General features: G+C 38.3%; 1 protein-coding gene across 9 annotated transcripts in view; it reads right to left on the bottom strand.

The window, feature by feature from the left end:
- The window catches only part of LOC146563764 (CUB and sushi domain-containing protein 3-like), a 249,356-nt gene that overhangs the window by 100,075 nt on the left and 136,854 nt on the right, over positions 1-12,427 (bottom strand). For all 9 annotated transcript variants that reach the window (XR_014894357.1, XM_085291050.1, XM_085291053.1 and 6 more), the window contains one exon: positions 11,726-11,842. Coding sequence is in view for 8 of the 9 variants with exons in the window: in XM_085291050.1 (XP_085147176.1) it covers positions 11,726-11,842 (117 nt within the window). In the remaining variant the exon portion in view is untranslated. The remainder of the gene's footprint in view (positions 1-11,725; positions 11,843-12,427) is intronic.

Raw genomic sequence — 12,427 nt, 5'->3', positions numbered from 1 at the left:
ATAAAGCATGAAATGTACAATTATACTTTGATCCTTCTCTTGAGTGATGGCAATCTAATTTTTTCCAATTTGAAAGCAGTCATTCTGGAAAAAATGACAAGAGGCTTCAATGGTTTTCTACCATCTCAAGTGCAGGCTGGCAGATATGAATTGAATCAGGGGAAACGTTTAAATTAACCATGCAATTTAAACAATCAAGAAAAGTCTTAGGTGGTCGTGCATTACATAATTTACATTAAATGTAATGGCAGAGGAGTCCACACTCAAAGATACACCTATCTAGAGTTGCATAAGACATTTCTACTTCAAAACAGAGAAAATTGGTTCAGGCATGGGCTCAAAACGGTGATAGTTTCCACGCACAGTTCTTGCAGATATTTGCCAGCACATTCACACTGTAAGGAAAAAAAACCCTTGCCACCACATCTCAAAGGTGCTCTATTGGGCTGGGATCTAAAGAAAGTACACGAGGAAAGTGAAGTAAATTAAAATCACTGTCATGCTCCTGGAGCCATTTGGAGATGATGAGTGCTTTGTGACAAGGCTTGTTATCCTGCTGGAAGCATCCATTTGAAAAAGTGCAGACTGTCGATGAATGGGTGCACCTGGTCAGTAACAATGTCTAAGTATGTTATGATGTCTAAATGGTTCTCAGATGGCATTAAGGCAAGCAATGTGTGTCAAGAAAATATCTTCCCTAAGTTACACGTCAACAAACAACCCTTACTGTGTGCACATTGTAAGACAGGTCCATGATTTCATATAGTTTACTCCACTTGCCATTGGAATTGTAATTCCTTCACTTTATGGAATTATGCTCAGGGGTTAATGTGGGCCATAACAATCCAGAACAGCAATCCAACACCGTCAGTAAATAGAAATACATAGTAATAGATTAATGCATAATACTGCTGAATCCCTGTGATTTGTCCATCTTACATTGGTTACTCAACTTCAGCATCTAGCTAGTGCTACTGAAAGGAGCGAGCATAAATGGTGCTAATTTTGTTTAAGTGGCAGGTAGTTTCAAACACAACAGCTCCACAAACATCAGCAAAAACAAACTGTGTGTATGGCCAAATAGGTGCAGTTGCTGTTTTTCCCAGGGAGAGAAAAAATGTTTCACAGGACAAGAAAGGAATATGAGAGATATTTTCAAAGGTAACGAATGTTCAGTAAGAAATATTTGATAAAATGGAAACTATCCTAATTCATTTAATTTTTAATCAGATATTGGATCTATGATGTGCTGCAGAAGTTTCTTACATATTTTGCAATGTATAATAAGTTGGGGTATTTTTTTGGGTTATTCAAAGGTTGTATAAAGGGGGTAGTTTAGTACGGTTTAGTGCATGCTAAAGTGGTTAGTTTGCAGCACTGTGGTGTAGTTTGCAGTAATTCACTATGGTGGACAGATACAGGGTAGCAACAGAGTAGCAATGATCAACTTAAATGAAAGGTTACGTTGCTGATTAGATTCACTCACCAAATACTACCTACTATGTAGTGGTTGGAAATCAGCTACACAGCTTATGAATAATCTACTTGTATCATGTTGAATTCAGCTGGCTGGACAAGTCAGTTGATTACAGCCTGCAGATGAAGTAAAATCTAATGGAGCTCAGAATACAAATAACTATGTGTTTTATTTTAAGTGATTATTCTCCCCATGGTGCTATACATAAACTCCCCCCACCTGCCAAATCCCTCTTGAACCGACTACGCTATTCAGTCTAGTTCATAAATCAATGGCATAAGGATCACATTAAAATTTCTCAGAGTGGGTCTTGCAGGAATACTCATATTTTGAGGCATCACATTGTAAAAGCATTTTTAAATAAAACTGCTGTTAAATGGAAGTGTTGCTCAGAAGGCCGTAAGCAGACGGATCTTTGTTGTTCACACTCAGTATGTCAACACTCGAAGAAATCCACCTAGTCTCACCTTTATTCGTGAGGGTTTAGAAAGAAGTGTGTAGCTATAGCTCTCTTCATCCTGACTTTTAAAAGGTTCACATCAAAATACAACGATCGCATTTAATGTTGTGGAGTGACTAATTAATCAAACATCAGTAGTACCCCATAGTCACCTGCAGCTTTTGCTCATTTTGAGTATTCTCTTTCTTAACCCTAACCTTCATCAGGTGAATGACTCGGCCACTCAGTGATATTTAAACTCACATTTTCTTAACCAGCACATTTACCATTGCTGTAGAATGATTGAATGACTTTCACTGAGCTTTTAATATACTTGGATGGATGCCACAGAAAGCCCAAGCAATAATGAAATTGCCATATTCTTTAAAAGATGAGGAGGGTTGCTTGTCATGAGCCATTCGTAGCAGCCTATAGAACCTTTTTTCACAACTCTACCACTTTCTTATTGTGTTCCTGTGAGCGACAAACTTTCTTTTTTGAGTCTGATCAGGAGGTTGCAAAATGCATTGAATCCAACAGTTTGTCATTTTCTAGTTTCCCTATTTGCATCCATTATTCTTATAATATAACCAACATAATATTTTGGTGAATCAACTACCTCTGAGAAGACTGAAAATTATTTTAATTACAACCATAACAAAAGAATCTACTTTTCACTGCTGGGAGTGAGAAATGTGGTAAACGGCAAAAAATCAGAGAGATTTAGAGAGACTTTAGACTAAGTGAGGGGAGCAGAGCAGAATAAAGCCCAAAGGAAATAAAACACACACAAAAAAATTGTTTCAACATCTTCAACATAACCATGTCACACAGCACATAGAAGGCTTTCCAAGAAGAAAATAATATACCTAACCTAAGGGCAGGGTAACAGAACTCCAAATGCTGAAACTACTAATGCTGGAAAACAAGTTTTTCGGAAATGCAAAATGTTGCAGTATTATTATTTTTTCTTTTTTAGATTGTCTGAAGTAACAAGAGATCAGTCTAATAGTTTTCCTAATGACTGAATGCTACCACCCCTTCACACTGAACTTCAGCCGCACTTTTCATCTGACTGTCATCTCCTGTCACAAACAAATGCAAATCCTGGGAGAGAAGAGAAGCAGTCATTGCAAGGTTCTATCAGTGAATGAAGAAACACTCAATGAACTATGATAAAAACAATGCACATGTGCATGACCGTGCTTTGCATTTCTCCAATCTAAAAACAATACAATTTCTCTTTTTAAGCATTTAATATGTTGCCTTATTTCACCATTTTCAATTCAACATATGGTTTAACATGATTTGCAAATCCTCACATTTGTTTTTTCTTTACACTTTACACAGCATCCCTGCTTATCTGGAAGTAGAGTTTAAGAACCACTCAAACTATAATTCACCATTACTATGTTCCCGTGCAAAGGTAATAGCAAGAAATGCTACATTTCATGCAGATTTAAAAAGAAATGTGCAAAATACAGAAGACACTTGCTGCAGATGTAACTGTTAAGGATTAACTACATACCCAAGTTGCGCCCATTCACCCAACCAAGCTGAATGCAAGTGTATGCTTTCAGACAGCATGATAAGCATCTACTGATATTATGAACTACTTCCACATTTGAAATTCTACTTACATAACAAATGCAATAAATTAGTAGGCTATTCCTACCAACATATTAAAAAAATATACTAAGCACCAATGGTTATTTTACACATGATGTACTGTATATAATGGAGCCTAAACATGATGCAGGCATCTGGTTTTTCAGAGACTCGGTCTCCGACTAATACACCATTAAAAACAGTAAAACGTGGTAAGAATTCCTCTTCTGATTCTGATGAAGACAATTCTTTTGTGTCATGTGACAGTCCTGCATAATTGACTTCTGATTTCTTTGCGTTTCAGTCCAGTCAGTCACACAACCAAATCTGAAAGCATCTTAATGTGAAAAGCTAAAAGAGAAGAGATTACTAGTTTAAATCTCCATCATGCTAAAACACAGAACCCATCATAAAATATTCAATATTAAGTGTGCATGCAGTACAGGCATTACAGCACTTCAATTTTATTCCATTTCACTCACTTGCAACCACATCACTTCTCAGTGGTGCAAAAAGAAAAAAACTACAGTATTTATCTGAAATGAAGTATAAGTCTGATAACAGGCTCTGGTTTCTGAGGTATCATGTTGAAGCTAATCAGTGAACCTTGACTACCTCTGCAGGGTCTCTATCTCCCTCTGTCCTTGCTTCAGTGTGAAAGGCCTTAAAGGGATTTTGTCTGACAGTGAGGCAGAAGAAACTCTAAAAACTACCTCAGTTTCACTTTTTGTGCATGTTTATCATCTTGCCGCATGTACAAACTCAGGCGAGACCCAGGGAAGATGCCCGCGTCATCTCCATATCTATTTTATTGAGATTCTGCTTCTACCTAACATGTATGTTTTATTTATTTTTCCCATTGGCCAATAATAACATGCCCACTTTCATAAGTACACAACTCCCAGCAATTGCTTCCCATAAGCTGATTAAACTTAGCTTCCAGCCAGCTTCTCATTGACTTAAAGTTTGTTAAAAAGGTGCATCTTTCAAGAACTTTTGCATCTCATGTTTTACAATATTTTACAAATAAAGTGTTACTGGATTCTGTCCATTTCAGGTCTGAGTCAAATTAAAAGCAAAAACATATTTTGAGGCCTCTTTAGATTCACCCCTTTTTTAAATTGTTATGTGTGTGCATCTAAATCACAATCTTTGAAATTTGAGAGGTCACATCCAGAGATGGGCAGTAACGCGTTACTGTAATCTGATTACTTTTTTAAAAGTAACGAGTAAAGTAAGGGATTACTATCGCAAAAACTTTAATTAGATTACCGTTACTTTCCCGTAGGAACGCTGCGTTACTGCGTTACTAAAACCGTGATTTTTTTTGCGAGAATGTCTCATGACAATAACGTAAGCGAGTGCGACATTCGTGACAACAGCTGTGTGCAGATCAACAATGGATAATATGTCAAGTATTAAGTATATGTCAATGCATAAAGTTAAAAGATTAAAACTGATAAAACAAGTTAAAAAAAAGAGACTTTTCCATTTGAGTACATTTTGTGATGGATTATGCAAAAAAAGTAGAATTGGGCTGAAAGATCTATCGCTTTATTACCTATTCAGGTTGTAAATCGTGTTTTTAAAAAGTAACTAAGTAACTAAGTAATTAATTACTTTTGAAAATAAGTAATCAGTAAAGTAACGGGATTACTTTTGGGGGGAAGTAATCAGTAATTAGTTACTGATTACTTTTTTCAAGTAACTTGACCAACACTGGTCACATCTAAAAATAACACTATTGTTGGTCAGAAGTTAAAACTATGGGAAACAATTCAGTTTGATTCAAATCAAGGTGCTTTCTATTGCAAAGTAAAGACCTACAATATTAGAGACATACAACAATCAGACGACTTCCTATGAGCAAGCACTTGGCGACAGTGGGAAGGAAAAAATCCCTTTAAAGAGGAAGAAACCTCTTAAACCCAGAACCAGGCTCAAGAAGAGGCAGCCATCTTCTGCGACCAGTTGGAGGTGAGGGGAAGAAGACAGGACAAAAGACAGAGTGTGAAAATAATTATTAATAATAACTACTGCTCAGTAGTAGAGTGGTGTATAAACACAAATGGTGAAAAGAGGTGAGCAAAGAAATGATCAGTGCATCATGGGAAGCTCTCAGCAGCCTAGCCCTATTGCAGTACAATTGAGGAAAGGTTAAGGGTCCCCTGGTCCAGCCCAGATCATAAGCTCTATCAAGTTTCAAGCGTAATCTTAAAAAGAGAGATGGTGTACGTTGTGTACAGAATCCATACTGGGAGCCGGTTATACAGAAGTGGGACCTGAAAGCTGAAGAACAGAAGTCGCAGCAGATGAGCCTGATTCTGCCGGAGGTTTCTTCCTGTTAAAAGGGAGTTTTTTCTTCCCACTGTCGCCAAAGTGCTTGCTCATAGGGAGTCATATGATTGTTGGGTTTTCTCTGTATGTATTATTGTAGTGTCTACCTTACAAATATAAAGCGTAACTGTTGTTGTGACTTGGCGCTATATAAATGAATTGAATTGAATTCAGGTAAAGAGGTAAACCCCTTGAGGACCATGCTCTTCTAAGAAACTGCTCATCACATCATCATAATTTAAATGGAACGAAACACAGCCACCTTTTTCCCCACACTCACTGGATTGGCCTTAAGGCAAAGTATGCAAAAAGCCCAAATAAGGCGCTAAAAATACTAACAGCACAAGCAGTCGTGAAAGGTAAGAAAAATGGAAGCATATGTTTGTCCTTCTGGAAATGAATTATGGAAGAGCTACCTGTCACCTTTGTTTTATGGTAGTGCGGGCCTTCTGAGATTCTGAGCTATGACAGCATACACAAGCCTCATTTACAGAAACCAAAGGGATTATATGACAGCATCGACACATATATTTTTAATGACCCATTATCACAGCAAAATTGCATCAGCTCTTTTGGCAGGGTGTACGTGGCTGTACCTTGGCACAATCTGTATGCAGCCCATTAGGCTTTTATCTTGGGTAAAAACTCTGTTCGGTGCATTGAAAACTGTAACTTTTGGTTACTCAAGAGAGAAAGAAAACTGTAAGTGGCCTGTGGCTTCTTTTTACTTCCTGCTTTAACTGCACTGATACTTTTTCTTGGCTTGGGTTTTTATTAGTGTTTGTACTTGCTGACTAGAACTGGTTTATACGGCATTCATTAATGGGGTTTTAAAGGGTAACACAAGCCAGTACAATGACAAAGAGAGCACCCAGAATCTCTGCAATCTTGAAGTCTTCGAAATCAGTCAGAGTCATCATTCAAGACTGTGTCTTACACACATCAAAAACCACATGCTCTATCATGAAAGATCTCCAACTCAAGGCAGAGCCAAAACAAATTCACAGTTTATATTAGGTTGAGGGAAGTGTATGGTGTAAGCTGATGGAGACAGACAAGGTAATGATTTTGTTGTGTAGGATGTAGCAAGTCATGTGCTGGGGTGGCTCGAGGCAGAATCTTACACTTCAGCAAACATCACTGATGAGTCAACAATCAGCCCCCGGGGTCTACGCTTTATGATCGCTCTCAGCAGTACTCTGTTCCTCTCGCCCTATTCTTCTCATTCTCTGTCTCGCTTATTATAACCCCCTCATTTATTATCTCTCGCCATCTAACTTTCTCTCAGACTTTGACATTCAACAAAGTTCGATGTGCCTCTCTCTCATAGTTAGACCTTTTACCTCTTGAAGTCTCGACAGTCTCTCTCTCTCTCATGCTGATTCTGTCCGTCTTGTTAGAGCCCAGATTTATTACAGTGATCTGCCAGAGCTCCTGTCTCACCTACTAACACATACAATGGCAAACATCATGCATATGTTGTTGTTACCATTATATAGATACGTACACTGAAGCTATAAAGGGCCTCGGGCGGATAAACAGAGGTGAATTAATGTTGTCTCTACGAAATGAAATTCACCATTAACTCCACACGAGAGACCTTGGACCGAGAATGTACCTTGGGATAAAATGGACCATTTGAAAAGTTAACCACAGGTTAAAAAAAAATATGTATATAGATATATATGATATGCTTCATAATCTTGTTAAAATCTTGTTAAAATTAGGTCTAAGGCTGGACCTGGAGAACATAAGGTGAAACCACTGCATTGTGTTGCTCTAATAGTCAGGCTACAAATGGCTTTTGATGTCATTTTTAATGAGCTTGAAATTCACAGTTTATTTTCAATGTACTGATCTGAGAGTCATATCTCAAAACAAAAAAAAAACCTGCAAAAGAAAAACACCCAGAAATGCCACAGAGTTTTTTCAAGAGTTTGAATCACTGAAGCCATCAACATTTGGGAAGAGGGTTGTAATGAACAAGCAGATCCTTTAGGCTAAACAAAACAGACTGGGGAAAAAAAACAAAACACAAAAAACCCCACAACGAGACCAGAAGCACAGTTTGGAACTTTTTATCCCTTCCAAAAAACAAACAAATAACCATTTTTTCCCTCTGTGAACCCCCGCAAACAATGAGGTTATCCCACATGTCTGTTTTAGGCAGGAAAATACAACATCCTGTCGGAAGTATAGGACAAAAAGTTAGCCGTCGAACTCGGCGTAAACAAGAGCAAATGCCTGTAGGCAGTGTATATCTTTATGTTTCCAAGCAGTGCCCAAGGCAAAGGTTGAGTGCCATGAATAATTCACGCCTTTACAAAAAGAAACAGAGTTATTGTTTGAAATATGACTACAAACATTATTTCTGACAGAATAATTAAATATTAAAGGGCAAGACAGATGCACATTGTACCTTAATGACATTTGAATGAGGCAAAGTAAAATAAGCCACGCACAAAATACGAGTGGTGAGATACCAAGAAAATGATAGCTCACCAGTGACTGCAAAGCCTCCTGCTTCTTGTTGACTATACACGCACCATGGTTTAAGCACTGGTGTCTACTGTCAGCTATTATTTTTATGATTATCAGTGTGGAGACAGTATGTACATATGAGCCTATACATGTGTACACGGGCTAAGAGTGGTGACGAGGTTTATAAATACGAACGGTCTACTTTCATACCAGCAAGTCCTTTGCAAGACAGCAATAATTTGCATGATAGAGACAGTGCTTCAGGGAGAATTGTTCAAGATTACATAGTGGTGCATAGTTATTATGGATAAATGTTTATGTGCATACATTATATCATATCAGATGTAAAACACGACAAACAAAATGCAGTCCAAACCTACAAACAGTAAGGATACATCAAGGAAGGTATGCACCGATCTATTCATTCAATGAGACAAAAGCACAACAGCTTGGGTAGAGTAGTTAATCTATACAAATTCTACTATGGTTACATAAAACTAAATATCTGCCAACATCCCATTCATGTATAAACAAGCTTTCGCAAGCTTTTGCACCGACCACCTGTGACAGAATCACACACCTTAAAACTGCGCTTTTAGGGAAACTAACAACAAAAAAGGAAACCCATCATCATCAGTAGTAATACTTTTTGCATTCATGCAGCAATCTGGATATCATTTTATATCAGGTTAAACAAAGTCTGAATTCTTCACTAAAAAAAGAAAAAATAAGAGTGCTTCGGCTGCTATCTAATCACTCTTTTAGACAGTTTCCTTTGGCGCTTCAGGTCTAACTTCCAGGTGCCTAAGCAACAAGACAGTTGAAGGTGGGGAAAAAGAAATCAATAGCTGACTCGCTCTGTCACAAATGTAGCAAAGCTAAACTGAAAAAGTGATTTATCTTTTCTTTTTTGCTGAGAATGTACAGTGAAAACCTTTATTTTCTCACATGAAGAACATTTTCCCATCCTGTTTGCTGTACACTCATATCAAAAACAATCACATACTCAGTCCACCATTGCTCTTTAAATCAATATAAAATATAGGTTAACAATAAAATGAAACATGTGAGTGTCACTTATCTTTTTTCTTTCAACAGTACTTTCATTCTGAAAACCAACAGCTCATGGCTCATTGCAATCTTGGCTAGCATTGGCTATACACAAACACTGTACTGTCACTTAGTTAATCAAATATTCTATTAATAATCAGGAAAAAAATGAAATGGTCCAATTCATCTTAAATGCAGTGCTTCCAACTCCAAATCTGTTCAGATTTCTGAGGACTCTCACTAACATACTGTACTTATATATAGAATTTCAAACATTCACATACACTGCATGATATGGATATCTATATTTAGGTCTGTGTAAACCCTTGTGGCTACACTGTGACAGCAAAAGACATATATGCACATAACATTCCAGTTCTCCAACACCGGTGTAAATCCCTCTGGTCACCGGGTCGGAGTGAGGAGATGATTTTCCACTGACCTTTTCCTGCAGCTCCAGCCAGGTTCACACAATGTCTGAAAGGCTTATGGTATGCCATCGGTCATATGAGGGACACACTTAGACACACGTTTGACACTCTACCCTAGGCGCTTACAAATTTCAATTACCTGTATACTAGACACTGAAATGTGATTTCTGTTATCACACTGCCCAAAGGCTAGACTCAGTTGCCAAGCTACTACAGAGAGAAAACAGAATTTCTCTTCTTATTGTTTTATCTGGAGGGAAAAACACTAAAAATGCTGGACGCTTTATTCAGTAACATTAACCCCCCCCCCCCCCAAAAAAAAGTTTATTTATGTGTTTTACTTAATTCATGTGCACTGGTTTCATATCAGCTCAGCGAAGTAAAATATGCATGTCTCAGCTTGTTTTCATGCACTGATGTTAGTTCCCAACTCTGTTTCAATGTGCATGTATTTGTGTGTTTGCACTTGTTAGCCTTACTCGATTTACAGCTCATGGCACGTCCCAAAAGCACTCAGCCAAGAGGAGACACCTTCATTTTTTTAAATTCATTCATAATATTAAATCACAATGCAGTAAAAATTACAAAAATAATATCACGATTTGAGAATTCTACAGTTTGATGTTGGTGGCTTGGGGGATGTCATTTGATGTTCTGGCTTTAGATTCACAATTTACAAGGTACTAGCAAAACAAGAGCCATGTGCTGTCACGGGTGTATTATAGCTAGTGAAACATTTTCAGCCTGCTCTACCCAAGCTGCGAATCCCATTTCCTGCAGCCTCACCACAGCAGTCACTCCCTGGAACAAATGCATAAGCCCAGGTGGGAATGTTGCTTGGCGACTTCTACACTCCATTAAGCATTTGCTCCCAGTTTAAGCAAATGCTGCATTTTAATGCAGTGTTTATTTACAAAAGTTTTGTGGTTCCCTGGACTCCATGAGCAGCGGGAGATGGCAACAAAGGATGTAAACTGTCGGACCGGATCATCGCACAGGGGATTAATCTGTGTTTCTAAAGCACGGGGCTTTACAGAATAAAAACATCTGCCTACATTTCGGCTCTTCATTATGACTAACATGAAATATTGAGTAGAAATGCATCAAGGTCTTCTAGAGATCTTTGCTGAATTATGTATACACAGGAGTCCGTGGATAAACTGAGCACCAGAGAATTTGCTTGCGCCGTCTATTCCCCACAGCCCCTCGCTGCATGACCTTCCTCTCCATTACCTACACTACGGAGCATTTTTCACGTCAACACAATCAATTTTTGTTTGCCCTGATCCTGTTCTGCTTTTACGCCTCTTACTGGAACCAAAATCCTGCCATTCTTTACGCTACATTTCAGCTCATACACAAGAGCAGAGGGTAGCTGAAAGAGGTGCGGCACACACCCAACTCTGTAGTGGTATGGAACCAACATCTGTATGTATCGATTCAATCAGATTTCCTCCAACACATACTTCCAATTGGCTTCAATATTTATTGCTCAGCCATTTGCGTGATTGATTTTTATATATGGGGAAGTCTACACAAACCGAATCCTACCCAGCAGCAAACATTCGTGCCAGTGGCCGAAAGCATCAAAGTACCACTCTAAATTGAAAATGCATGCAGCGCAAATTAAGCTCCACAGGAAAAGAGTAATTCAAGTTTGAGCATTGTGTTTGGTGACCACATTTTACAGAAAGCTTCAGTTTCTTCACAGGCTATCTTCCATGCTCATGTTGGAGCAAAAATTCACAGAAAACAGATTATTATCTGTTAGCCTCTTCTTTTTTCTTCTTGGAAGAAAAATATTTCTGGCTGCCACCACATATCAGCTATAAGCAGCATTTGAGCAGGCAATAAGTAACAGCTTTTTTGCAGTTCCATGTAAATAATACTTAAAATGCTTACCAAAGTCCCCAGGGACAAAGATGTCATAGACACAGGTCTGCCCTATGGTGTAATTATGCGGGTAGTTTGGGGACAGCACAGTTCCCTCTGAACCTGTGAAGTGACCTCCGCAGGGAGCTGTGGAGACAGCAAGGCAAGCAGCAGGGAAGCTCAGTTAACAAATATGAGGCAACCAGCTAATAATACCTGGAGGAAAAAGGGATTAAAATAAAATTAGTGCATCTATTGAAGGGTAAGCAGCTAAAAATCACACGCACACAAAAAAACAACAACAAACTTTAAAAGTTGCAGACAAATATAAATTTGTCCAGCAAATAAAAAATAATTTGACATTTGAGAGACATTTTGGACACATCTTCAAAAAGAAGAGTGAGCCATAAACGCGGAAAAGAAAAGCCCTGAGATGTGCTTAGAAAGAGCCAACGGGGAGAAAACCTGCAAGGAAAAATACTTTTTGCCTTTAAAATACAGAAAAACACCATCAGTCTCGGGAACACAAAAGCACAGCATTCCCACATGCCTGTGACTTTAATCAGCCCATACGGCTCAGCACCCTGTTTTGAAAGATTCAGATTCAATGACTCAGCTAAAGTTGGTCTTTCATCAGACATCCAGCGATTTTTGAAGGTGCTTCGTTATGATGTATAATTCTAATTGATTGCATTTTCCTATCACTAACCTTTACAAAGCATATCCATTAAT

The sequence above is a fragment of the Mchenga conophoros genome, linkage group LG11 (assembly GCF_057382185.1).
Source record: "Mchenga conophoros isolate Kocher_MC1m ecotype Shallow Benthic linkage group LG11, M_conophoros_male_GT1.1, whole genome shotgun sequence".
In the NCBI taxonomy this organism is placed as follows: Eukaryota; Metazoa; Chordata; class Actinopteri; order Cichliformes; family Cichlidae; genus Mchenga; species Mchenga conophoros.
The sequence above is the reverse complement of the archived record's forward strand: the minus strand, read 5'-3'. Positions and strand labels throughout refer to the sequence as shown.